The sequence below is a fragment of the Tamandua tetradactyla genome, chromosome 7, assembly GCF_023851605.1.
Source record: "Tamandua tetradactyla isolate mTamTet1 chromosome 7, mTamTet1.pri, whole genome shotgun sequence".
Taxonomy (NCBI): domain Eukaryota; kingdom Metazoa; phylum Chordata; class Mammalia; order Pilosa; family Myrmecophagidae; genus Tamandua; species Tamandua tetradactyla.
The window spans coordinates 38923176-38949744 of NC_135333.1; the positions used below are offsets into that span (position 1 = coordinate 38923176).

The window sequence follows — 26569 nt, forward strand, 5'->3', positions numbered from 1 at the left end:
AAGATAAAGAACTCAGTTTGCAAAGAAAGATTTTATAAAGCTTAACAGTAGCTAACTTTTCTTATGTAAAGAAGGATTTTATAAAACTTAACAGTAGCTAACTTTTCTTATGTAAAGAAGGATTTTATAAAACTTAACAGTAGCTAACTTTTCTTATGTAAAGAAGGATTTTATAAAACTTAACAGTAGCTAACTTTTCTTGCCTAATTTAGCTATTTACATGTATTTTAGCTTCTGAATGATAGAAATATCTAGCAAAAGGATTTGTGTCATTTTATATTCACTACTATGCATTTGGTGTGAGTGAAGGATTATAAAGGAAAGAGTTATGGGCCCCATCAGGCTAAGAAAAACAACTCGGGACCTTCCGGGGTGGTTATCTGCCTCTCCCAACCCCCATGACTCCTTGCACCAGAAATGCTTGTTGTGAAAATGATGGTTACCTGCTTCTTGCATGAAGCAACACCTGTGACCCATGCTCGACCCCCATCCCCCTCCTCCTCCCCCTTAAAAAGCTTCCCCAAACCCAGGCTAGGGGCTCTCTGTTCCTGCGTGTTCAGTGAGCCCCACGCATGTGTGGTAAATAAACCCCTTGCATGTTGCGTGAGAGAACGTCTCTTGGAGTCCTCCTTTGCGTGGAAAAACTCTCGAATTCTTACAAGTTAACTCTCTAACCTGAAGGACAAGTAGAGCACCCCAAACACCCACCAACCACAAACAACTCGATTCATCTTTTCTTTTAAGAACAGGTTCCTGAAAATCCTACGACAGGACACGATCTGGGTTGCTATCTGAGTCTGTGCTCCCCAAGTAAATGCCTTCATGCCTGGCAGCTCAATTTGTTATTTCTAGGTTGACCAAGCAAAGACAGTATTAAGTGCTGTAGGCTCTGGGCCTTGGGAACGCGAGGGGGTTATTTTCCTCCTTGCATTCTTAATGTTTTTATGGTTCTTGTGCTGTTCCTGATTTTGTCCTGATTTTGCCCTGATTATAGGGGGCCTGGGTTCGAGTCTTAGCCCTGTACCAACTTGCTGTGTGGCTTGGGGCAAGTCCCTTATCCTCTCTGGGCCTCAGTTTTCCTGCTGGACAGAGAATTGGGCGCAGGTGGTCCCTAGATTGCTACCGCGCTTTGTGATTCTGACAGCTGTTGGGAAGGGGGGACCTGAGTGTGAATGGCGAAAGGGACAGGCCCTTCCCTGGTGCAGGAGCTCCCGGCTCCCATGGCCCCCATCCGGAGAAGAGGGACTAGCCTTGCAGCCCCTGATGGGAACAGGGCCTGGCTGCCCCCTGGGAGCCTCGGGGCAGCTGACAGACTCACAGGGCCAGCTTCCTTCTCCAGCCCTAGGGCAGGACCCCCCTGACCTGCTCCCCATGGGCTGCCACAATGCTGGGGACACTGGGGCATGAGGAAGAGCCTGGTTTTGCTCCCAGTAGAGGACTGCAAGTGGGGCTGGGAGGTGCGTCTCAGGCTCGCCTCATAGACCTCTCCCCACCCCAGTGCCACGAGGCGGGGATTTTGTCTGGCTCACCCTGGCCAGCATGTGCAAACTTTAAACACAGTCGGTGCCTTTTAAGATATGCAATCGGGGTGACAGGCTTTGAGCTTGTAAAGGAAAAAAAGAAGTCAGCAGCAATTCTGTTTTGTTAACTGAGAGTATGGAGGGAAAGCAAAGCCTGCCTGGCTTTAGGGGCTCTCTGCTCCAGCAGCTTCCTCCATCCTTAACTGGTGAGTGGCCGGGAGGGGAGGCAGCTAGCTACGGGCTGCCCGCCTTCTTCCCGGACCTTCAGGCTGTGCTGCTCGGTGGCTCTTTGCATTTGTTAGGGGAGGCCATGAGGGGTCAGAGGAGGCTCTGGGTCCATTTTGGTTGTTGACCCCAGTGGACAACATATCCTGTGAGGCTTTGAAGTAAGAATGTTCCAGAAATGTTCCCTTCCCTGGGGTTTGCAGGTGTCTCCGGAGGTGCCCCTGCGTTTTTGCTGAGGAGGTTGTATCTAGGCAGGGCCCAATGTCCCTGTTTGTTTCAAGCCATTTACCTTAGAACAGATTTATTAGTGAAGCTGTGTTAGCAAAGTCGAGGTTTCCAGGCTAGCTCAGAAGAGGGTAGGTTTGCAGGATAGCCTAAAAGAGGAGCATCTGGAAGCTCGGAGGGTAGGTGGGGCAGCAGAGCTTGAGGCTGTATCCAGGTCTGAAGGTGGGTAGCGTGGGACAAGAGAGGGTCGTGGTTCAAGGACAGAGCTTACCCTTCCTTCTGGCATCAAGGAGCTGCGAGCCCCCCCGTGTGTGTTGTGAGTGGAATGGCAGGGTGGCAGTGACATCCCCGCCCCCCGCCCAGAACTGGGGGCCCCGAGGGCAGGAGCAGCCCTCCTGACTCCTGAATGCTGCAGCCGGGGACAGAAGGCCAGAGGGGACCACAGGCCGCACCCAGAGGTGTGTGTGTGTGTGTGTGTGTGTGTGTGTGTGTACGATTCAGTGTTGTTTCTCCCTGTCCCCTGACCTGGGGGAAGCCGGGTTTGCAAGAAGACTCTTGTTCTGACCTGGAGGCATTGGGCCCACGTGGCCCAGGCTGGCAGTGCCATGGCCTCCCTGCCCTGGCTCTCGGTACCCCACGCCCTGCCCAGGAGGTGAACCCAAACCTTCTGCATCCTGAGCCCTGAGCCCTGGCTGGCTGGCTCCGCGGCCGCGGCCTCAGGGATCGAACAACAGTGGAAAAACACTGGGCATGTGGGCAGGAGGTGGCTGGTGTGAGATCTGTGGGTTGTGGAAGCATCAGGGGGCTTGACAGACCAGGGAGGAGCCCAGGATGTGGGTGTATGCGCTGTGCATGGGGGCTGCCGAGGAGGGTGCTCTGTCACTCCTGAGGCAGCACCCCTCCTTCTGGAACCTCACCCCCGGTGCCCCCTCCTGCGGTCTTTGCTCAACCTCCCCCTGTCCTGGGCTCCCTCCTGTGTTATGCCAGCCCTGACCTGGCAACCTTGGCCCTTGAACTTCACCCTCGGCCCTTTACCCTTGACCCTCAACCCTCGGGGACGTGGCAGCCAGTCAGCAAGCAGCAGGGGTGGTTCCTGCTCCATCTCACAGCCCAGGGAGGGTGGAGATTGCAGTGTGTGGTGAAGCAGAGTCCCACCTGAGGGGGCAGGTGCAGGGGCTTTAGGGAGTGCTGGGGAGTGGAGGTGTCACTGGCCAGAGTGGGAGGTACAAGGAGAAGGCCAATCGAGATTGGACACGGGGTCTGGGAAGATGGTCACTGTTGACATGATGACGTGGTCCTAGACCCCAGAGAAACTCCAGAAGCAAGAAGCAAAACATCTGGCTCACCTGTGCCCAGGTAGAAGAAAAGGTGAGGTGGCAAGAGCGCTACGAGGCATCCTGGGGCTGACTTGCTCCTCATGACCTCAGTTTTGCTCTCTCATAAATGGGGCTGTAATGGGAGTGTGGTGCCTCCCTGCTCACCTGCCTGCCTTCCTGTCTTCTTTCCTCCCTCCCTTCCTCTCTCTTGGGATCATGTAGACCCTATAGGTCAATCTGAGGAGACCTGACATTTTAACAATATTGTCTTTTAATCCACGAGCATGATATATCTCCCCATTTATTTAGGTCTTTAATTTTTCTCAACAGTGTTTTACAATTTTCTGCATACAGATCACGCACCTCTTTTGTTATATTTACCCCTAAGTATTTTAATTTTTCAGGTTATTGTTAATGGATTTTCAAATTTTAATTTCCAATTTGTTCATTGTTTGCATATAGAAATACAATTGATTTTTGTATATTGACCTTTTCCCTTACAATCTTGGAATTTAAAAGTTTTATCCATCTTCCTTTCCAATCTCTATGCCTTTTATTATTTTTTTCTGGTCCTATTGCACAAGCAGGGGCCTCCAATATAACATTGACCAGAAATGGGGAGATGGGACAACAGCCTTGCACTGATCCTGATCTAGGGAGAAAACTTTGTCTTTTACTATTATATAGACTGCTAACTGAAGGTTTTTCGTAGTTGTTCTTTATCAGGTTTGGAAAGTTCCCTTCTATTTTTGGTTTGCTTTGTTATTATGAAATGAGTCTTGAATTTTGTAAAATCCTTTTATTGCATCCATTGAGATGTTCTTATTTTTTTCTTTCAGTCTGTTAATATCGTGAATTACATGGATTAGTTTTTTTAATGCAATTTTACTGAGATATTCACGCCGTACAATCCTCATTGATTGGTTTTTGAATGTTAAAACAACCTTGCATAGCTGAAATAAACCCTACTAGGTGATGATACATTCTACTTTTTGTATATTGCTAGTGAATATTTTGTTAAGGATTTTTACATTTATGCTCACGAAGGAATATTGGGCTGTAGTTTCCTTTTCTTGTACTGACTTTGGATTTGGCATCAGGGTAATGCTGGTCCTCTAAAATAGGTTTGGAAGTAGTCCCTTCTATTTTCTGGAAGAGTTTGGGTAGAACTGGCAATGTGTCTAACTTAAAGGTTAGTGGATTTTATCTCTAAAGCCCTTTAGGCCCAGAATTTTCTTTGTGGGAAGGTTTTTAAACAAATTTTATTTCTTGACTAGATTTTGGACTGTTCCAGTGATTGATTTCTTCTTGATTGTGGTTTGGCAATTTGTGTCTTTCAAGAGATCTATCCATTTCCTCTAAGTTGTTGAATATATTGGCCGATATGGTTATTTTTAACATTACCTTCTCAGTGTCTGTAGTATCCATAGTGGTGTCTCCCGTTTCAAGCTGTAATGCTGTTTAATTTTTCTCAACAGTGTTTTATAATTTTCTGCATACAGGGCATGCACCTCTTTTGTTATATTTACCCCTAAGTATTTTACTTAGTTTTGCATTTGCATTTCATGATATTTACTTGGTAAATGTCTATGTTCTGCTCAGTGAATTAAAACATGGAGGTACTTTTCTATAGGAACATGCTGGCCTTCCCCTAAGGTGGGTCACTGCTCATTACACACATGCTTACCAGAGGATTAGCAAATATACTTCACAGGACAAGTGTTCTGTGTTTCCAGGATGGTGTGGGGTCTGTAATCCATGTGAACAGTGGAATTACCACCAAGGTTTTTTTGGTAAGGGTGATGGTAGCAAACATTTACTGAGTGCCAACAATGCACCAGGAAACATGCTGGGCCCCTCACTGTATGACCTCATGAGATCCTCATAACCTCACCATGAGGTAGATGCTGTTATCGTCCCCATTTTTATAAATCAGGAAGTAGAGACACAGAGAGGTTAAGACAGTGGCCCAATGTCTTCCAGCTAGTCAGTGGTGGATCCAGGATTTGCACACAGATGGCCTGGCTTCAAGCCCTGCATTCGTTCTGTCTCTAGAGACAAAAATCCATGCCATTCTGACTCCAAATCCTAAAGTTTTCCTTTCACACCATGCTGTTTTTCATTCATCCCAGAGGACAGATAGAGATGGATTATTTCAGTCTTGATGAAAGGAAGACCATCTTAGCAGGCGGACTAGAGCCAAGAAGGAGCAGACATGCACCCTAGATAGTGAGTGTCCCATAGCCAGAGGTAATCAGGCAGAGTCCGACTATTAGAGTTTGGATAGCACCCCACCTACCAAAAATATGACTTTATAATGTAGTATTGCATGGTAGCAGAAGCTGAATTAATATTTTCTTTATTGCTATTAGTAAAATACATGTGACTGTTTCTTAATAGAAATTCCAACAGGCCAGGTCTTTTGGGGCAGCATGCATAAATTGAAGGTGAAATGAATGCTCTGAAGTTTCTTTTGCTGGCACCCACATTTTTCATTCTGTGCAAGTTGGCCTGTGGCCATGAGATCAGGGTCCAGTGCCTGGGTACTAGTTCAGCTCCTTCCCTGAAAGTTCCTTTGGGTGGTAGCTGGGCCACTGCCCACAGCCTGACCATCTGCAAGTAGATTTTCTCTGACCTCTGGACAACCCCAGAAGCCTGGAAGGATGGTTATCTTTCTTTGTGTGACATTTTTTGTACCTGAATTCTTGGTACAAAATCATCACAAATTGCATTTCATTTTTAATCAGTTTATCTACATTACATAGCCACTTCAGATTTTGGAAAAATTAAGTTTTGTTCCTAATACAGAGAGGCTCATTCAGTTTCCCTAGATCGGACCTGGTTATAGTTTTCAAATTTCCTCTATTTTTGTGCTCGAGCTTTGTCTTTCACCCAGAAACCGGTAGCGTCCTTTGTTCTCGCTGCTACCAGGAGATAGTTCGCTGCTCTCAGCCACTGCAGACCAGGAGAACTGGCTCCCAGGGGTTAACCTGATACTTCAAGGAATTTCTTATCATCTGAAGATGTCTTAAGAAAAACCCACTTCCAGAGGCTCTCTCGGCTCCTGTTAACATGTAGATATCGTTGTGCTGATTAAAATCATTGCTGCCTGTATAGTACGGTGGGGCCTGTGTTAGGCAACTTCCCAGATGTGCCACTTGCTTTCTGCAAGTCATGAAACTGAGTTTCTCTCACCGTCTTCCATAGTCCAGTTTCAGTTAACGTAAATGGGCCTCCACCCCTGTGCCATCCTTTTATTCTAAATTACTGAGGCTTTGCCGGCGGCGGGTTCCCAGCTCAGGGCATGGGGGGGAAGATGTGTTGATTAGGGTCTTACTGCAGCGGTCAGCTGTCAGGGTAGAAATGAATCTGAATCGGTGGGGAGGGGCAGGCAGTGGGGTGGGAAGAGGCGTTTGCTCATTGTTTTGTCTGGGCTCCCGGTTAGCCCCACCCCGTGGCTCACCTTGCCTGGCCCCCTTGACAGCCACGCCCTGCTCCATGGCTCAGACCACATCACCCCCACCGCAGCCCCCTCTGCTCCTCCCACACCCCTTAATCACCCCTCTGTCCATGCAGCCATCCCTCCCCTCCATGCCCTGACTCCTGCGCATTCTCCCACCTGAGTCCACCCTTGTACCTCCCTTCCCGCACCCCCGTCTGCATGCCCCAAGATACAGCCTTCTCCGTGCACCCCGCCCCCTTCGATGGAGCCCTCCATCTGTGCATCCAGCGCCATGTAGAGCCAGGCACTGGCATCTGTACACCCACAGCCCCGCAGGCCCTGCCCCCCCAATTCCTGGTCCAGGTGTGTATGTGTGTGGGGATTCTCCTCCTGACCCACGGTGGGCGTGTTCCACCACCGGGCAGCAAGGTCTGTGGACCCTGGGGGGTGTGGCCAAGGGGATATCCCTGCCCACCACCCACGCCTGGTGGCAGGCTCCCAGCGGACACCCTCATTCTCTACCCGAACCTCACCAGCATCCCTAGCAACTGGGCATGGCCACTGTTCTCACTTTTCAAACAAGATGACAGCTCAGAGACGGGCCAGTCCCCAGCCGCCCTGGCTGCCCAGTCTGGGGTCGAGAGGGAGCGAGTCCAGGGGAGGTGTGGGTTTTACATAGAGGGAGCCCGGGAAGCTGGAGGAGGCAGGGAGAAGCTGAGGAGACCGGCAGAGCTTCCAGATGGAGAGCCCCGGGTCCAAGGCCTGGCGGGCCAGCGAGGGGGGCGTCCTCAGTGAGAGAAACACTCCTTCCCGGGTGGGGCAGCAGTGGTGGTCAGGGCCACCATTGGGGACAAATAAGAGGAACTCTGGGGTGAGTAGTGTCCCGCCCGAATCCATGTCCATCCAGAGCCCGTGAGCATGACTTTGCTTGGGAATAAGTCCTTTGCAGAGGGAGTCAAGCTAAAGACACGGTCGTGCCCAGACTAGGGAGGGCCCCATATCCAATATGATGGGGTGTCCTCAATAGAGGGGGGAATTTAGACACAGAGACAGCCGCGGAGGGGGACAGTGGCCACGTATGAGTAGAGGCAGAGTCTGGTGTGCCAGCCGCCAGCCCAGGGCCACCGAGGGCGGCCAACCAATGCCCGAAACCAGCAAACGGCAGGGACGAGCTGGCTCTGGAGCCTCTGGAGGGAGCACGGCCCGGCCGGCACGTTGCTTGGGCCTCTGGCCTCCAGAGCAGGGAGACAGCAAATGCCGGTTGCTTCAAGCCCCCCGGTTTGTGTAATTTGTTGTGGCAGCCTGAGGAAGCACCGGGTCCAGCAGCTGTTTCAAGTTCCTGGTTCCCCATGTTGGGTGGATAGGCACGGCCAGCCGGACGCCACTTAGAGCCCGTGTGCCCCAGCGCCTGTCTCTGTGTCTAAATTTCCCCCCTCTATTGAGGGCACCCCATCATATTGGATTTGGGGCCCACCGTAGTCTAGGCACTCCTGGACTTCAGTTGGACTCCCTCTGCAAAGGCCTTGTTCCCAAACCTCCTGCTCCAGCCCCACAGCAGACCACCCGGCTGCCCGGGGGTGGGGGTGGGGCATCAGCGCCCCCAAAGGTGGGCACTGGCCCCTGCGGCTTCCATTGTGGTGCCCGTGAAGGCTGGGCATCACGATGAGGTCGTCCTTTCGCAGGCCTGGGTCACTGGCGAAGGGAGGGATGCCGCGCCCAGAGGCGGAGGGAGGTCTGGGGAAGAGACCCATTTGGGAAAAACGGTCGCAATGGACATTGTTTGGGTCACCTGGAGAAATTCAAGTATGGTTTGGGTATTCGAAGAAATCAAAATTAAAAGTATTGGAAGATAGAGATGAGTGGGAAAAGTAGGTGATAAAACCACAGGTATTGGGCAGGCAGTGGTGGCTTCGTGGCAGAGTTCTCCAGCCTGCCATGCCGGAGACCCGGGTTCGTCTCCTGGTGCCTGCCCATGCAAAAAAAAAACCACACGTATTAAAGGATTTCATTTTGGTTAAAAAAAAAAAATTAAGCCCAAGGAATCATCAGTGAATTCTTCACCGAATGTCTTGGGAGCTAGGAGAGTATATTTTTAAATTTATTTTTTCCTTTGCTGGTCTCTGTAACATCATTTCCTATACCGTCCTCATATTGCTTCTGTAAGATTAAAGGTTGTTTTAGGAATTCCTCTTCCAGGTGCAGCTCCCGGCGAGGAAATTGAGTCCCTGCTACTTTTGGTGTCTCCTAGGGGCAGGGAGGGGCTGGGGCAGGAGAGTTTGCCATTTTATTGAGGATATGGAGTGTCGAGAGACCATTTCCGAAGGCTGGAGCCTCAGCTGCAGACTCGCCTCCTCTTCCTGGATTTTCATCTAGGATCCTTGTGTGAAGGCCCCGGATACAACGAATCATTTAACGTGTTTGTAGATAAAGGAAACGTGCACCTGCTTGTCTCCTGAGTCACCGCCGCTGGGGAAGGGCAGGGGGGAGCAGCTTTCCCGCCACCCGGGAGCAGGGCATCCTGGCAGGGCTCGGGGTGCAGCAGTGAGACAGGCAGGAGCCCTGCCGAGGCCCCCCTCCCTGCCCCCCCACCAGTTGCGGGACCTGAGCAGCTTCCTCTACCCGCCGGGCCTCTGTTTTCTCATCTGTAAAATGGGGATGATGATAACAGCAGGTTTGGGGAGGACTGGGCGAGGCAACATGTTTGAAAAGTACCATTGTGAGCTGGGACCTGCCTGTGGGTGATGCCCTGAAGAGGGGCGTGGGAAGGGGCTTCTCTCCTGCCCCCTGGGGACTGGCCACAACGTGGGGGCCTCCTCCAGCCTGGTATCCTGGAAGGAGTTTCACATGGGCCCTGGCGTTGGCTCTGGAGGTGTGGCCGGGGGTGGGCAGGGAAGCAGGAGGGACCGCCAGACAGCTGGAACCTGTGACCTGCCGCTGCCTCCCCCTGGGCCTGAAGGTTGGGGGGTCCCCATCCCCTCCTTCCAAAAGGCTGCCCCAGAGTGGAGCCAAGTCTCGGAGGATGGGGCTGGCAGCGGTCCTTACCCTCCCTCTCCACCCTGCCACTGGATGCTGGCGAGACCGTGGGGGCAGCTGGGCCCCAGGCCAGCCCAGCATATCGCCCGGGCACCCATGGGCTGCTCTGACTTCCCTTCTGCCCCCAAATCTTCCATCCGCATAGGCTCTCAGGACACTGGCTGTGACCCCAGGCCCCGGTGGCCAGGGCGTCAGGCAGCTTATCTGCCTCCTGGTGCTGCTGACAAAGCACCACAAAGGGGTGGGGGGGCGCCTCAGAACAACAGGCGTCAGTCCCTCCCCGTCCCCACGGCCAGGGGTCTGGAACCCAGGATTCCTGGGGCAGGTTCCGAGGGAGACTGTCCCCTGCCGCCCTCCTGGCCCTATGGCTGCAGCCCTCCAGATGTCCCTATATCCAGGCGTCCCTCCTTGTACGGGGCAGTGGTCACAGTGGGTGTGACTCCAAACAAGGTGCTGGCGGCGAGTTCAGCATGTCTCTTTGGACAGTTCAGTCCGTGGGGGACTGAATATTCAGGGGTGTCAGGGTGCCCTGGGGTGACTTGGGGTGTGAGTGGACAGTTGATTACAAAATGCACATGCAGCTTGGTTATAACTTTATAAGATAATGGATGTAAATGATGTACAAAAGTTAAACTTGTGGGGCAGGATTATCTGAGAACTTTTTCCTTCAACTAATCATTTCATGTTGTCCACATATCATTTTAACATTTAGAAATGAACTGGGAGGCAGGGGAGGTCTGGGGGGATTTCACAGTGACAAAATGGAATGCATCGTCTTTGTTAAAAGACGATGCTGTCCGCCCAGTGCAGAGACACTTGGCTGCAGGGGAAGTGGCAGCACTGGGTCTTGGTGTGGCTGGAGTCCTGTTTCTAAAGCTCTCCTGCTGGGTGGGGTCCCAGGCCCCCGCTGGGTGCGACTTGGGTTGAAGGTGGTCAGTATTCGTTAGGTCTCCGTGGCTGAGCCCTTGGGCACCCCTTGAGAGGCGGCACCCTGCCACCCTCGTGTCCCGGGCCTGTGTGTGGTCAATGACTGAATGAGGGAGGCCGCCTGGCCACGTGGCCCTGGTCACTCAGGCCCCCTGGGGGGGACAACCGGGCACCCCTCACCTTCCCACGGGGAACTCCCATGCAGCATTTTGATGTCAGCACCGTGGTCACTTCCGGGGGCCCCTCCCCGGCCGCCAGAGCGCCCCCTCCTCACCTGGGAGCACCCCGCAGCGGGCGCGGACTGCGAGCTCTTGGGGACGTGGCAGCTGGAGGGTGAGAGAGACCCGTTCAGGGGCAGCAGTCGGGGGGCAGGGCCCGAGGTGCGGGGGCGGAGGGGCAGATGGAGATGAGGCCCAGCTGTGCAAGGAGGGGCCCTGCGGGGTCCGCTCCTTCTTCCGGGGCTCGGATCCCCGGAACTCAGCCGGGGAGGGAGAATCCTCCCCTGTGGGCTGTGGGCTGGGAAGGGAGGCACTGCGGGAGTGGGGCAGGAATGCTGGACTCTGATGTGGCAAAGAATCAAGTGCGTGCTGCTTCTTTCTTTTTAAAGAGAGAAATTGAAGAAGCACTGTGGTCCCTGGGAGAGCAGCTCCTTTATTTCTCAAGCCCTTGGGCTTGTGTGGTGAACGCCCCCCTGGCTTCTCTGTGCTTCTCCCTCAGGGTGTTGGAGGGGCCCCCATGCCAGAATTGCAGAGAGGTGGCACCAGCATGGAGAGCCTGACCAGGCTGGACCTAGAGGAACTGGCCGAAATCGGTAAATATCCCTCCTGTCCTTCCTATCCCATCCAGTGGAGAGGAGATTGTTCCTAGAATGCTAGAAATCTAACCCTATCTTAAAAAACTCTGTGAAGACTCTCCTTTCTGCCCCATCTCTCTGTTTATTCCTGCCCACACCCCCAGCACAGGCAACTACTGAAGGTAACTTTGTTTCCCAAGATTCCCAAGAGCGCATTCAAGGAACCTCCCAATACAGAAGGCACCAGGGACCCCACCAGGCTGCGGCTGAAGGCTTTCCATCTGGGTTCCAGGGAACGTCCTTGTTCTTTTTCACAGCTGCGTAGTATTCCATGGCGTGGCTGTAGGCAGAGGTGTCCGTTAGCTGTCCCTGGATATTTGAACATGCAAATCTGTAGGAGAAGATCCCAGGAGTGGCATCAGGCCACCAGTGGGTATGTTTGGCATTACCCAGCTGCCCTGTCTAGGGCATGGCACTCACCTGGTCAGGCTGTGCGTGGGCACGCCAATGCTCACTGGGGGAGACAGTTGCTCCCTGCCATCCTCCTGGGAATTTCTCTTCTCTACAGTTAGGTCAACTCTTTTCCCATAGTTTGCCACAAATTGTTGGTTCTTATCCTTTCCTGTTTCATGATTTCTGATTTTTTTTTTTTTTTTTTTTTTTTTTTACTGATTTGTAGGATTTTTTGGCAATGTGAAGAGATGGGTTCTCCTGCCCAAACCCACCCCTCTCAGTGGGTCATTTGTATTGGGACATTTGTAATGGATTTAAAAAAATTTCTTTGGTTATTTTGTTGTTGAAAGTATTGTTTTTTTTCTTTTATAGCTTTTAGATACTGAGTCACTGTTAGAAAACTTTTCCCCATGACCAGCAATTTTTGCTCCTGACACTTTGTAGTTTAAATCTCTGATCCATTTTGAGTTTTTCCTATAGGAGGACTGAGAATCCCACATGAATATATTTCATATGGCCATGTCACCTGTCCAACCCAGTACCGAAGTCCGTCTTATACCCAGATGTCTGAATTACCCTTATCTTCTACAGTCTGTGCTCAGGACTGCACCTGGATTCTCTTCTCTATTCTCTTGGTCTGTCTCTTTGATGGTTCCAAATATTGGGACATTGTAACAGGAACTGACACTCCCTGTAGTTGTTCTGCCATCAGCATTGTTTCTTTTAGTTCCTCCTTTTAGTGCCATTTCTCAGAGTTCTCAGCTTTTTCTTTTTTTAACATTTTAAATTATGAAATATAACATACATGTAAAGAAAAGAAAGAAAAAGCAATAATTTTCAAAGCACCCTTCAATAAATAGTTATAGAATGGATCACACACAGAGTTTGTCGTGGGCTACCAAATAGTTATAGAATGGATCACACACAGAGTTTGTCGTGGGCTACCATTCCATTTTTTCAGATTTTTCCTTCTAGCTGCTCCAAAACACTGGAGGCTAGGAGAAATATGAATATAGTGATTCAGCAGCCATACTTGTTTGTTAAATTCCATTTTCTCTGTTATACCTCCCCTCCTCTTTTGATCCTTCTTTGAATCTATAGGGATCTTTAGGCAATGCTGTTCTCTCTGAGTTTCAGGATTTATCTGGCCTAGGAACCATCTGGAAATTATGGGTTCCAGGAAAGCAGACTTTGTGCATGAACTTTTATAGAGTCTCAGTTCGAGCCCTAGGTGTCCTTAAGAGTTAACAGGAGCAATGTGGGTTGGCGGTTTAGCATGCCATGGCAATTAGCGCTACTTAATTGAAGGCTGCATCAGAGCAGTCTCCAGAATAGCCTCTTGACTCTATTTGATTTCTCTTAGCCATTGATGCCTTATTTTATTATATTTCTTTTCCGCCTTTTGTCAAGAAGGCATTGTCGATCCCATGATGCCAGGGCCAGGTTCATTTCTAGGAGCCATGCTCCACACTGCATGGACACTCTCACCCCTGGATGTCATGTCCCATGTAGAAGGGAGGGCAATGGTTTTCCTTGCAGAGCTGGGCTGAGAGAGAGAGAGGCTACATGTGAGCAACAAGAGTTTTCTTAGAAGCAACTCTTCAGCCTCGTTATATTAGGTTCTCCACTACAGAAATAAGTTTCATATAAGGGCAAGCCTCAAAATCAAGGGCTTGGCCTACTTTCTTAAGAGTTCCCAGTGGTTGAGAGATACCTGGGGTTTCCCAGATGCGAGAGTTTAATATTAGATTTTCCTTTCCTTCAGGCCCTCAAGGGACTCTATAAATACCTTTTCATTGTCAGCTCACCAAAGTCTGGGATGTCTCTGGGTATTGCATTAAGCTATACAGAATTACAAGGCCTCATTCCTGTTCTGGACTCCAGGAGTTTAGATTGTTTAAATGAGCTAAGTAGGCAGGTTGACTTAGATTGTGAGTTACAGAAAAGTTAGGTTCTCAAAATAAACCTCTCTGCCTTTCATCTCATGTAGTAGATGGAGGTCTAGAGTACACACCCTATCACCTTTTACTCTGTGCATTCTGATTTACCTTAGTTCCAACCAGATTGGCTTTGTTTTATTTCTAATTGAGGTCTGGTCTCTTTTTCAGTTATATTAACTGTTATTTGTATACAGCTATGCCAACTTTCAGAGCTGCAGCACTCCATTTCTGGGTCTTAGGTGTCAGAGTTACTCAAAATTCCAGGGAAATTCCAGCTGCTACATATACACCTCAGTGTCTCAGAATCTAGAAATACACGTACAGCTTTAGACTAACTATGGCTGCTATAAGCGGTTACCATCTAGGCTCCAATTTTCTTACAAGTATTTTCTGAAAGAGACCATAGCATATTTGTTCTTTTGCTTCTGGCTTTTTTTTTTTTTTACGTGGGCAGGCACAGGGAATTGAACCTGGGTCTCCAGCATGGCAGGGGAGAACTCTACCTGCTGAGCCACCATGGGCCACCCTGTTTCTGGCTTATTTTGTACAACACATTGTCCCCAAGGTTTATTCAGTTCACTGTGTGCCCCTCAACTTCCTTCCTTTTTGTTGCCACCCATATTCCATCATAAATGTATCACAGTTCACCATTGTGCTTCTCAGTCATTGTACCTTTTGGTACCCTCTATCTATTGGGTATCAGGGATAATTTCCAAAATAAATAAACCATGCCATACAGTGTCCTCACTTGGTTGTTTATTCAATAGCACTCTCAATTTTAGACAATTTTCATTGGCCCAAAGAGACAAAGAACCAACACAGACAGCCTCACCACATATCAAATCTAAACTACCCCTTATCACTTCCCCCTCCCCCCTCAGTTAGTTGCCCCTGGTAGTGCTGTGGTGCTGCACTATTATACTGATGTCATCCTATTAGGTATTAACCATTGCACGTGTTCTGGTTTGCTAGCTGCCAGAATACGATATACCAGAAATGGAACAGCTTTAAAAGAGGGGGAATTTATTAAGATGCAAGTTTACAGTTCCAAGGCCATAAAAATGTCCAAATTAAAGCAAAGCTATAAAAAGGGTCAATCTAAGGCATCCAGGGAAAGATACCTTGGTTCAAGAAGGCTGATGATGTTTAGGGTTTCTCTCTCAGCCTTTCTCTTCAGTGGCTTCCCCTGACTCTGTCCATTCTGTTGGCTCTGTCAGTTTGGTGGCTCTAAAGGTTTTTCCAAAATTGTTCCCTCTTCAAGGGCTCCAGTAAGCAACCTCACCTTGAATGGGTGGAGACACATCTCCATGGATACCATCCATTCTATTTGGTAGCTGCTGGTATATGATATAGCAGAAACAGAGTGGCTTTTAAAAGGGGGTAATTTATTAAGTTGCAAGTTTACAGTTCTAAAACCATGAAAATGTCCCAAGTAAAGCAAGGCTATAGAAATGTCCAATCTAAGGCATCCAGGAAAAGATACCTTGGCTCAAGAAGGCTGATGACATTCAGGGTTTCTCTCTTAATTGGAAAGGCACATGGTAAACATGGCAATGTCTGCTAGCTTTCTTTCCAGGCTTCTTGCTTCATGAAGCTCCCCTAGGGAAGTTTTCTTTCTTCATCTCCAAAGGTCTCTGGCTGCATGGGCTCTCAGTCTCATTGCTTTGCTGCTCTTTCCAAAATGGTTCCTCTTTTTAAAAGATTCCAGTAAACTAATCAAGACCACCTGGAATGGGAGAATTCATATCTCTGTGGAGATAATCCAATCAAGTTTCTACTTTATAGTGCTGAATAGGGATTAAAAGAAATGGCTGCCTCCATGTGATGGATCAGTATTAAAACATGGCTTTTCTAGGGTACCTAATCCTTCCAAACCAGCACACCATCTCATAAAAAGGCACCACCCACAACTGGCTGGATCTCATCGCCACGGAAAAAATAAGAAAGCTCCCACCCAGAAATATTGAACGTGGATTTAAAAACTTGGCTTTCTTAGGGTACACAACAGATTCAAACCAGCACAGCGCACATATTTGTTTTTCTCCCGATACCTCTTTACTATTAACTCTTTGCCAATATCAAACCTTTTAAATAGTTCTTGCGAGAACTTACTTATAATTGTAGATTAGTGAGTGGGATTGATGGCACTATATATATTCACCTTCAACATGGCAATGTTACTTATAACCCCACTAATCAGTTACCATCACTTCTATTCATTTCCTTGCATTTAAGTTCAACCTCATTGGGTAGCCTTTCCCCATCTCTAGCTTTTGTGTACCTCTAGATCTGCTGTATTCTACAGTGTGACCTCTGAGATTACCTTTACCAGAGTCAAAATAATGAAATCATACGGTATCTGTCCTTTTGTGTCTGGCTTATTGCACTCAGCATTATGTCCTATAATGTGGATGAACCTTCGTTGCCATGTGCTTTGGAAACTCATTTCCTCTTACTGCTGTGTAATATTCCATCGTGTGTATATACCACATTTTGTCGATCCACTCGTCTGTTCATGGGCACTTGGATTGTTTCCATCTTTTGGCAATTGTGAATAGTGCCGTTATGAACATCGGTGTGCAAATGTCTGTTCAACTCACTGCCTTCAGTTCTTCTGGGTATATACCGAGTATTGGTATTATTGGGTCATAGGGCAACTGAATATTGAGTTTTCTAAGGAATCCCAAACTGTTTTCTGCAGCGGCTGCACCATTATACATTCCCACCGACCGTGAATAAGTGTTCCAATTTCTCCACATCTTCTCCTACATTTGTGTTCCCTGTTTGTTTAACGGCAGACATTCTTATAGGTGTGAGGTGGTATCTCCTTGTCGTCTTGATCTGCATTTTGCTTATAGCTAATGAAAATGAGCATCTCTTCACGTGCTTTTTAGTCATTAGTATTTGCTCTTCAGAAAAGGATCTACTGGCATCCTCTGCCCATTTTATTATTGCGTTGTTTGTTCTTTTGTTGACAGCTATGTAATTTCTTTATGTACATAGGATATCAAGCCTTTATCTGATACGTGGTTTCCAAATATTTTCCCCCACTGAGTTGGCTGCTTTTTTTCTTTTTTTAACAAAGTCCTTTGAGGCCCAGAAGCTTCTGATTTTAAGGAGTTCCCATTTGTCAACTTTTTCTTTCACTGTTTGTGCTTTAGGTGCAAAGTTTAAGAAACTGCCTTCTCTTACTAGATCTTGAAAATGTTTCCTACTTTGGTTCTACAAGTTTTATGGCACTGGCTCTTATATTTAGGCCTTTAATCTATTTTTAATTAATTTTTGCATAAGGTCTTCTTTCATTCTTCTGCCTATTGAAATCCAGTTCTCCCATGCCCATTTCCAAATAAACTCATTTATTTGGAAATGAGTTTGCAAAGCACATGACAACGAAGGTTCATCCACATTATAGGACATAATGCTGAGTGCAATAAGCCAGACACAAAAGGACAGATACCATATGATTTCATTATTTAGACTCTGGTAAAGGTAATCTCAGAGGTTACACTGTAGAATATAGCAGATCTAGAGGTACACAAAAGCTAGAGATGGGGACCACTATTCTGTCCAGTTCAGTGGATTTGGGGGCCTCACTGAAGATCAAATGTTTGTAAATTTAGTGGTCTATCTCTGCACTGTCGATTCTATTCCGTTCATTGATACCTCTGTCTTTGTGCCAGAAACATGCTGTTTTGACCACTGTGGCTTTAGAGTAAGCTTTAAAGTCAGGAAGTGATAACTTTAAAATATAATTTTAGCTACTTGTGGTCTCTTTCCCTTCCATATAAATATGATAACCAACTTTTCCACGAGTTCAAAGTAGGTTGTTGGGATTTTGATTGGTATTGTATGAAATCTGTAGATCAATTTGGGTAGAATTGACATCATAACGACATCCAACCTTCCTATCAATGAGCATGGAATGTCTTTTCATCTATTTAGGTCATTTTTTATTTCCTTTAGCAATGTTTTCTAGTTTTCTGTGTACAAGTCTTTGATATTCCTGGTTAGGCTTATTCTTAGATTACTGATTCTTTGGGTCGCTATTTTTTTTTTTTTTTTTTTTTTTTTTTTTTTTAAAGGAAAGACAGAGAGAAGGAAGGAAGGATAGAAGGAAGGAAGGAAGGAAGAAAGGGAAACATTTTCTTGTTTTATTGTATTCTGTTTCTCCGTATTTGTTACATGGGCTGGGGCCGGGAATCGAACCGAGGTCCTCCGGCATAGCAGGCAAGCACTTTGCCCGCTGAGCCACCGCGGCCCGCCCTGGGTCGCTATTTTAAATGGAACTTTTTCCTTAATTGCCTCCTCAGATAGGTCACTGCTTGTGTGTAGAAACATTAGTGATTTTCATACATTAATCTTGTATCCTGCCACCTTCCTGAATTTGTTTATTAGCTCAAGTGGCTTTGTCATAGATTTCTCCCAGTTTTCCAACTATCGGATCATGTCATCTGAAAATAATGAAAGTTTTACTTCTTCCTTTCCTATTTGGATGCCTTTTATTTCTCTCTCCTGCCTAATCACTCTAGCTAGGACATCTAGTACAGGGTTGATTAATTGTGGTGACAGTGGGCACCCTTGTTAAATAACTGATCTTAGGGGAAATGCTTTCAATCTCTCACCATTACGTATGATGCTGGCTATGGGTTTTTCATATATGCCCTTCATGATATTGAGTCCTACCTTTGAAGTGTTTTTATCAGAAAAGATGCTAAATTTTGTTGAATGCTTTTTTAGCATCAGTCCATATGATCATGTGATTTTTTTCCCTTTTGATTTGTTAATGTGCTCTGTTACGTTGATTGATTTTCTTCCATTGAATCACCCTTGCATTCCTAGTATAAACCCACTTGGTCGTGATGTATAATCCTTTTAACGTGTCATATTCGATTAGCTAGTATTTTGTTGAGAATTTTTACATCTACGTTCACTAGGGAGGTTGGTCTGTAGTTTTCTTTTCTTGTGATGTCTTTGTCCGATTTTGGTATTAGAGTGATGTTAGCATCATCAAATGAATTAGGGAGCATTCCTTTTTCCTCAGTTTTTTGGAAGAGTTTGATCAGGATTAGTATAAGTTCTTTTGGGCATATTTTTGGCATAAAATTCCCCTGTGACACTATCTGGAACTGGGCTTTTCTTTGTAGGAAGATTTTTGATGACTGATTGAATGTCTTCACTTGTAATTGGTTTGTCAAGATCTATTCCTTCTCAAATCAATATAGGTAGTTCATGTGTTCCTAGGAATTTGTCCATTTCATCTAAGTTGTCTAGTTTGTTGGCATATAGGTATTCATAGTATCCTCTTATGATTTTAAAAATTTCTTCAGGATCCATGGTAATGAACCCCCCTCTCATTTCTGATTTTATTTGCATCCTCTCTCTTTTTCTCTCTGTTAATCTAGCTAGGGGCTCATCAGTTTTATTGATATTCTCAAAGAACTAACTTTTGCTTTTGTTGATTGTTTCTATTGTTTTCTGTTTTGTTTTCCAGTGCATTTATTTCTGCTTTAATCTTTGTTATTTCTCTTCTTTTCTTTGCTTTGGGGTTAGTTTGCTGCTCTTTGCCTAATTTCTCCAGGTAAGTCCATGATTTTGTTCTTGTATTTTACTGGAGGCATTTGGGGTAATAAATTTCCCTCTGAGCACTACCTATGCTGCATCCCATAAGTTCTGATATGTTGTAGACTCATTATCATTCATCTCCAGATATTTACTGATTTCTCTAGTAATTTCCTCTTTGACCCACTGATTATTTAAGGATATGTTGTTGAATCTCCATATATTTGTTAAATCACTGGTTCTTTGGTGATTATTAATTTCCAGCTTCATTCCATTGTGGTCAGAGAAAGTGTTTTGTATAATTTCAATCTTATTAAATGTATAAAGACTTATTTTGCATTCCAATATATTATCTATCCTGGACAATGTTCCATGTGCATTATGGAAGAATGCATATCCTGGTGTTTTGGGGTGTAATGATCTGTGTATGTCTATTAGGTCCAACTCTTTTATCACATTGTTTAGGTTCTTTATTTCCTTGTTGATTCTCTGTCTGGTTGTTCTCTCTATAGGGAAGAGTGGTGTACTGAAGTCTCCCATTATTATTTTTTAATATAGATTTATTTTAGCAATTTCTTGTAGTTTTCTTTGTATAGGTTTTTTGTATCCTTAGTTAAATTTATTCTTAAATATTTTATTCTTTTGGTTACAATTGTAAATGGAACTTTTTGCTTCATTTCCCCCTTATATTGCTCATTACTAGTGTATTACTAGTATATAGAAACACTACAGATTTTTGAGTGTTGATCTTATAACCTGCCACTTTGCTGTACTCATTTATTAGCTCTAATAGTTTTGCTGTGGATTTTTCAGGGTTTTCGACATATAGTATCATATCATCTGCAAACAGTGAGTGTTTTACTTCTTCCTTTTCAATTTTGATGCCTGTATTTCTTTTTCTTGTCTAATTGCTCTGGCTAGAACTTCCAACACAATGTTGAATAACCAAGGTGACAGTGGACATCCTTGTCTTGTTCCTGATCTTAGGAGGAAAGCTTTCCGTTTTTTTTTCCCATTGAAGATGATGTTAGCTGTGGGTTTTTCATATATTTCCTTTATTATGTTGAAGAAGTTCCCTTCTATTCCTATGCTTTGAAAAGTTTTCAACAAGAAAGGATGTTGAATTTTGTCAGAGGCCTTTTCTGCATCAATCGAGATGATCATGAAGTTTTTCTGCTTTGATTTGTTGATATGGTATATTACATTCATTGATTTTCTTATGTTGAACTATCCTTGCATACCTGGGATGAATCCTACCTGGTCATGGTATATACTTCTTTTAATGTGCTGCTGGATTCAATTTGCGAGAATTTTGTTTAGGATTTTTGCATCTATGTTCATTAGAGAGACTGGTCTGTAATTTTCTTTTTTTGTAGTAACTTTGTCTGGCTTTGGTATGAGGGTGATAATGGCTTCATAGAATAAGTTAGGTAGCCTTCCCTCCTCTTTAATTTTTTTCGGAAGAGTTTGAGCAGGATTGGTACCAATTCTTTCTTGAATTTTTGGTAGAATTCACGTGTGAAGCCATCTTGTCCCGGACTTTTCTTTTGGGGGAGCTTCTTACTGACTAATTCAATTTCCTTACTTTTGATTGGTTTGTTGAGGTCGTCTGTTTCTTCTCAAGACAAGGTTGGATGTTCATACCTTTCTAGGAAGTTGTCCATTTCGTCTATGTTGTCTAGTTTATTACCATAAAGTTGTTCATAGTATCCTCTCATTACCTCCTTTATTTCGGCAGAGTCAGTAGTTATGTCTCCTCTTCCATTTCTGATTTTATTTATTTGCATCCTCTCTCTTCTTCTTTTTGTCAGCTTTACTAAGTGTGGTAGTCAGTTGTCAACTTGGCCAGGTGAGCATACCTGGTTTTGTTGTTGCAGACATGAACCAATGGTACATGAACCTCATCTGTTGCTGATTTACATCTGCAGTCGGCTAGGAGGCGTGCCTGCTGCAATGAAGGACGTTTGAGTTAGTTGGCTGGTGCTTAAATGAGAGACCGCAATGTAGCATAGCCTAAGCAGCTCGGCATTCCTCATCTCAGCACTCGTAGCTCAGCCCAGGCCTTTGGAGATGCAGAAAGAAGTCACCCCGGGGAAAGTTGTTGAAACCCAGGGGCCTGTAGAGAAGGCCAGCAGAGACCATCCTGTGCCTTCCCACGTAAGAAAGAACCTCAGTGGAAAGTTAGCTGCCTTTCCTCTGAAGAACTAACAAAATAAATCCCCTTTTATTAAAAGCCAATCTGTCTCTGGTGTGTTGTATTCCGGCAGCTAGCAAACTAGAACACTAAAGGTCCATCAATTTTATTGATTTTTTCATAGAACCAACTTCTGGTTTTGTTGATTTTCTCAATTGCTTTCATGTTCTCAATATCACTTATTTCTGTTCTAATCTTCATTATTTCTTTCCTTTTGTTTGCTTTGGGGTTAGTTTGCTGTTCTTTCAAGTGACTAGTTAATTCCTTGATTTTTGCCCTTTCTTTTTTTTTTTGATAGGCATTTAGCACAATAAATTTCCCTCTTAGCACTGCCTTTGCTGCACTCCATAAATTTTTATATGTTGTGTTTTCATTTTCCTTGAGATATTTACTGATTTCTCTTGTGATTTCTTCCTTGAGTCACTGGTTATTTAAGAACATGTTGTTGAGCCTCCATATATTTGTGAATTTTCTGGCCCTCTGCCTATTACTGATTTACAACTTCATTCATTTATGATTCGAGAAAGTGTTTTGTATGATTTCAATCTTTTTAAAATTTATTGAGACTGGCTTTGTGACCCAGCATATAGTCTGTCCTTGAGAATGATCCATGAGCACTTGAGAAAAAGTTGTATCCTGCTGTTGTGGGGTGTAATGTTCTGTAAATGTCTGTTAAGTCTAGTTCATTTATTGTATTATTCATATTCTCTGTTTCTTTATTGATCCTCTGTTTAGATGATCTGCCCATTGATGAGAATGGGGAATTGAAGTCTCCAACTATTATGGTAGATATATCTATTTCTCTTTTCAGTGTTTGCCTCATGTATTTTGGAGCACTCTGGCTTGGTGCATAAATATTTATGATTGTTATGTCTTCTTGTTGAATTGTTCCTTTCATTAATACATTGTGTCTTTCTTTGTCTCTTTTAATTGTTTTGCATTTGAAGTCTAATTTGTTGGATATTTGTTGTTCTTTTTTGATTGTTGTTTGCATGAAGTATCTTTTCCCAAACTTTCATTTTCAACCTGTGCTTGTCCTTGGGTCTAAAATGCATCTCCCATAGACAACATATAGATGGGTCCTGTTATTAAATCCATTCTGCCAGTGTATGTCTTTTGAGTGGGGAGTTTAATCCGTTAACATTTAGTGTTATTACTGTAAGGGAAGTACTTTCTTCTACCATTTTGCCTTTTGGATTTTATATGTCATATTTAAGTTTTCCTTTTACCAATACTGGTAGTCTTCATTTCTATATTCTTCTCCATACCTCTCTCTGCTGTCTTTTCCTATCTGTCTCTAGTGCTCCCTTTAGTATTTCTTGTAGAGTCAGTCTCTTGATCACAAATTCTCTGTGATTTTTTTGTCTGAAAATGTTTTAATTTCCCCCTTTTCTTTTCTTTTTTTTCATAGGCAGGCACCAGGAATCGAACCTGGCTCTCTGGCATGGTAGGCAAGAATTCTGCCACTGAGCCACCATCACACCACCCTCCCCCTCATTTTTAAAGGACAGTTTTGCTGGATATAGAATTCTTGGTTGGCAGTTTTTCTCTTTTAGAATCTTAAATGTATCATACCACTGTCTTCTCACTTCCATGGTTTCTGCCGAGAAATCTATGCATAGTCTTGTTGGGCTTTCTTTGTATGTGATGGATTGCTTTTCTCTTGCTGCTTTCAAAATTCTCTCTTTCTTTTTGACATCTGACATTCTGATTAGTGAGTGTCTTGGAGTATGTCTATTTGGATCTATTCTGTTTGAGGTACACTACACTTCTTGGATTTGTAATCTTAAGTATTTCATAAGAGTTGGGAAATTTTCAGTGATAATTTCCTCCATTAGTCTTTCTCCTCCTTTTCCCTTCTCTGCTCCTTCTGGGACACCCACAACATGTATATTCGTGCACTTCATGTAGTCATTCAGTTCCCTGAGTCCCTGCTCATATTTTTCCAATCTTTTCCCTATATTTTCTTTTGCTTGTCGGATTTCAGATGTCCTGTCCTCCAGTTCACTGATCCTATCTTCTGCCTCTTGAAATCTAACATTGTTTTTTTTTCATCTCTTCTGCTGTGCCGTACATTCCCGTAAGTTCTGTGATTTGTTTTTTCAGATTTTTGATTTCTATATTGTTTGTCCATTGCCTTCTTTATATCCTCCCTCAATTCATTGATTGTTGATTTGATTTTTTTTTTTACATGGGCAGGCACCGGGAATCAAACCCGGGTCCTCGGGCATGGCAGGCAAGCACTCTTACCTGCTGAGCCACCGTGGCCCGCCCTGATTTGATTTTTGATGAGATTTTCTAGGTCTGTTCAAACATCTTGAATTAATTGTTTCAACTCCTGCATCTCATTTGAATTGTTGGTTTGTTCTTTTGACTGGGCCATATCTTCAATTTTCCTAGTATGACTTGTTAGTTTTAGCTGGCATCTAGGCATTTAATTTCCTTAAGTAGCTTATTCTGGAGATTCTTTTTACTCTTTTACCTAGGATTTTCTTGCTGGATGGCTTTGTTCTCTATCTGTTCTTTGATATACAGTTCAGCTTATTCTAGACCTCTAGTATAGGATCAGAATTTTTCAGTTCTTGTTTTCTTGTTTCTTGCCCTGCCTATATGATGCCTTTTTTTTTTTCCCCCTTAGGAGGGTCTACTTAGGTATTATAGTCCCCAGTCAGATTTTCCCAGGCCAGACTGGCCTCCTCTCAGGAGGAAAGAGTCACTGCATCAGTTTTCCTGGAGGGTGAGACCCAGCAGATTGAAAGACTTTCCTACAAAGTGTATAGACTCTGAGCTTTTCCTTTCCTGCCCAGTATGTGGCACTTGTCTGCCTGTGGGTCCCACCAGCATAAAGTAATGCTGTACCTTTAACTTCGGCAGACTTTCCCTGCTCGGGGCATGGTTGAGACAGAGGAGAGGTTGTAAACTGGCTTTAATTGCTTCAGCTTTCCAGTCCCAGGGGTGTGAATTCCTTGAAAGAGGGATTCTACTTAAGCTGGGCCCCACCCCTCTCCTGGGGAAGGCACAGCCTCCGGGGGAATTAATTCCTTTCACCTGACCCATGCCTGGGGCAGTTGGAACCTGAGAGCAGTTTTAATCAGTAGAAACAAAGAAAAAAGTAACCCTTTTCAGAGCAGGACTCCCGCCCCCACCCCATTCCTCAGGTTTGTTAATTAAGAATTAAGTTGGTATGTTGCTCTATGTATCTCCAGGTCCTATGTGCCCCCTCTTTTTTTTTTTAGTTTCCAGACCTTTTCAAGTATTTTGTGCTGTCCAATCCAAAAAAAAAACCTGTTTTTTTATTTTTCTGCCAGCCCCATCCCCTCTGCACTGGGGCAAGAACTAGTAACTTTAGCTTTTATTTGAGGTTCAGCTGAGCTGGGAATCTATCTTTAGTAGCTTGAATTTGTTAATTAATCCCACAAGTGGAGCTTGGTTGAGCTCAGCCCACTGCTGTTAGTAAAGTCTCTTTCTTTTCCCCTCTGGAAACCAGCCTGTGGGGGAGGGGTGCCAGCCTCTGCAGATTGGGGCACACATGGTTCTGGGGGTTTTCACAGCTAGTCTAGCTTGTCCAGACTGGTGTATGCTGTGTGTCCAGTCACTGATATGGCCCCAGCAGTTGTTCTGTACTGTTTGTGGCTATTCGCTAGCTGCTCTGGAGGACGAATTAAATTCCACACCTCACTAAGCTGCCATCTTGGTATCTGTCCAGAACTCCTACTGTTATTGTTGAGACATCTATAGCTCCCTTCAGTTTTCCCAATGTTTGCCTCATGTACTTTGGAGCTCCTTGATTAGGAGCATAAACATGTATGATTGTTATTTCCTTTTGGTGAATTGTTCCTTTTATTAATATCTTATGTCTTTTGTCTCTTATGATGTCTTTACATTTAAAGTCTATTTTATCTGATATTAGTATAGCTAATCTTGCTTTCTTTTGGTTACAATTCACAGAGAACATATTTTTCCATCCTTTCAGTTTCAATCTATTTGTGTCCTTTGGTCTAAGATGCATCACTTGTAAACAGCATATAAATGGTTTATACTTTTAAAATCCCTTCTGCCAATCTGTATCTTTTATTGATGAGTTTAGTCCATTAACATTCAAGATTATTACTGTAAAAGCAGTTCTTAAATCTACCATCTTATCCTTTAATTTTTATTTGTTAGATCTTTTCCCTCTCTCTCTTGTTATCTGTTAACTCACCCTTACTGGTACTCTTCAATTCTGTACCCTCCTCCAGACCTCCCTCTCCTGTCTTTTTTTATTCAACTGACAGGACTCTTTTTGATATTTCTTGTAGGGTAGATCTCTTGTTGACTAGTTCTCTCAGTCTTTGTTTGTCTTTAAAGATTTTATCTCTCCCTCAATTTTGAAGGACAACTTGGCTGGATAAAGAATTCTTGGCTGGAAGCCTTTCTCCTTTGGGAGCTTAAATATGTCATACCACTGCCTTCTTGCCTCCATGGTGCCTGTTGAGTAGTTTGAACTCAGTCTTATGTGTTTTCCCTTGTATGTAGTAGATTGCTTTTCTTATGCAGCTTTCACAACTTTCTATTTCTCATCAACATTTGACAATTTGATTGGTATGTGTCTTGGAGTTGGCCTATTTGGATTTATTCTATTTGGGGTTCTTTGGACCTCTTTGATCTGCATTTTTATGTATTTTATAAGGGTTGGGAAGTTTTCCCTGATTATATTTTCAACTGACTTTCCTAGTCCTTTACTCTTCTTGTCTCCTTCTGAGACACCAATTATTCTTATATCTGCATACCTCTTGTTGTCCATCATTCCTCTAAGATCCAGTTCCATTTTTTCCATCTTTCTTGCTATTTGTTCCCTTGTGCACTGAAGTTCAAATGTTCTGTCTTCTAGCTCACTTATTTTTCCTTCTGCTTCTTTGAATCTGCGGTTGTGTGTCTCTAGTATATTTCTAATTTAGTGTAC

The 26569-nt window shown here is 44.8% G+C and overlaps 1 protein-coding gene across 1 annotated transcript in view; it reads left to right on the forward strand.

The window, feature by feature from the left end:
- Positions 1–2167: 2167 nt before the first annotated feature.
- Positions 2168–26569, forward strand: part of ARHGAP8 (Rho GTPase activating protein 8) — a 113697-nt gene continuing 89295 nt past the window's right edge. The window contains 2 exon segments of the mRNA XM_077169137.1: positions 2168–2192; positions 11406–11499. Of these exon segments, the coding sequence (XP_077025252.1) occupies positions 11424–11499 (76 nt within the window). The 5' untranslated portion in view covers positions 2168–2192; positions 11406–11423.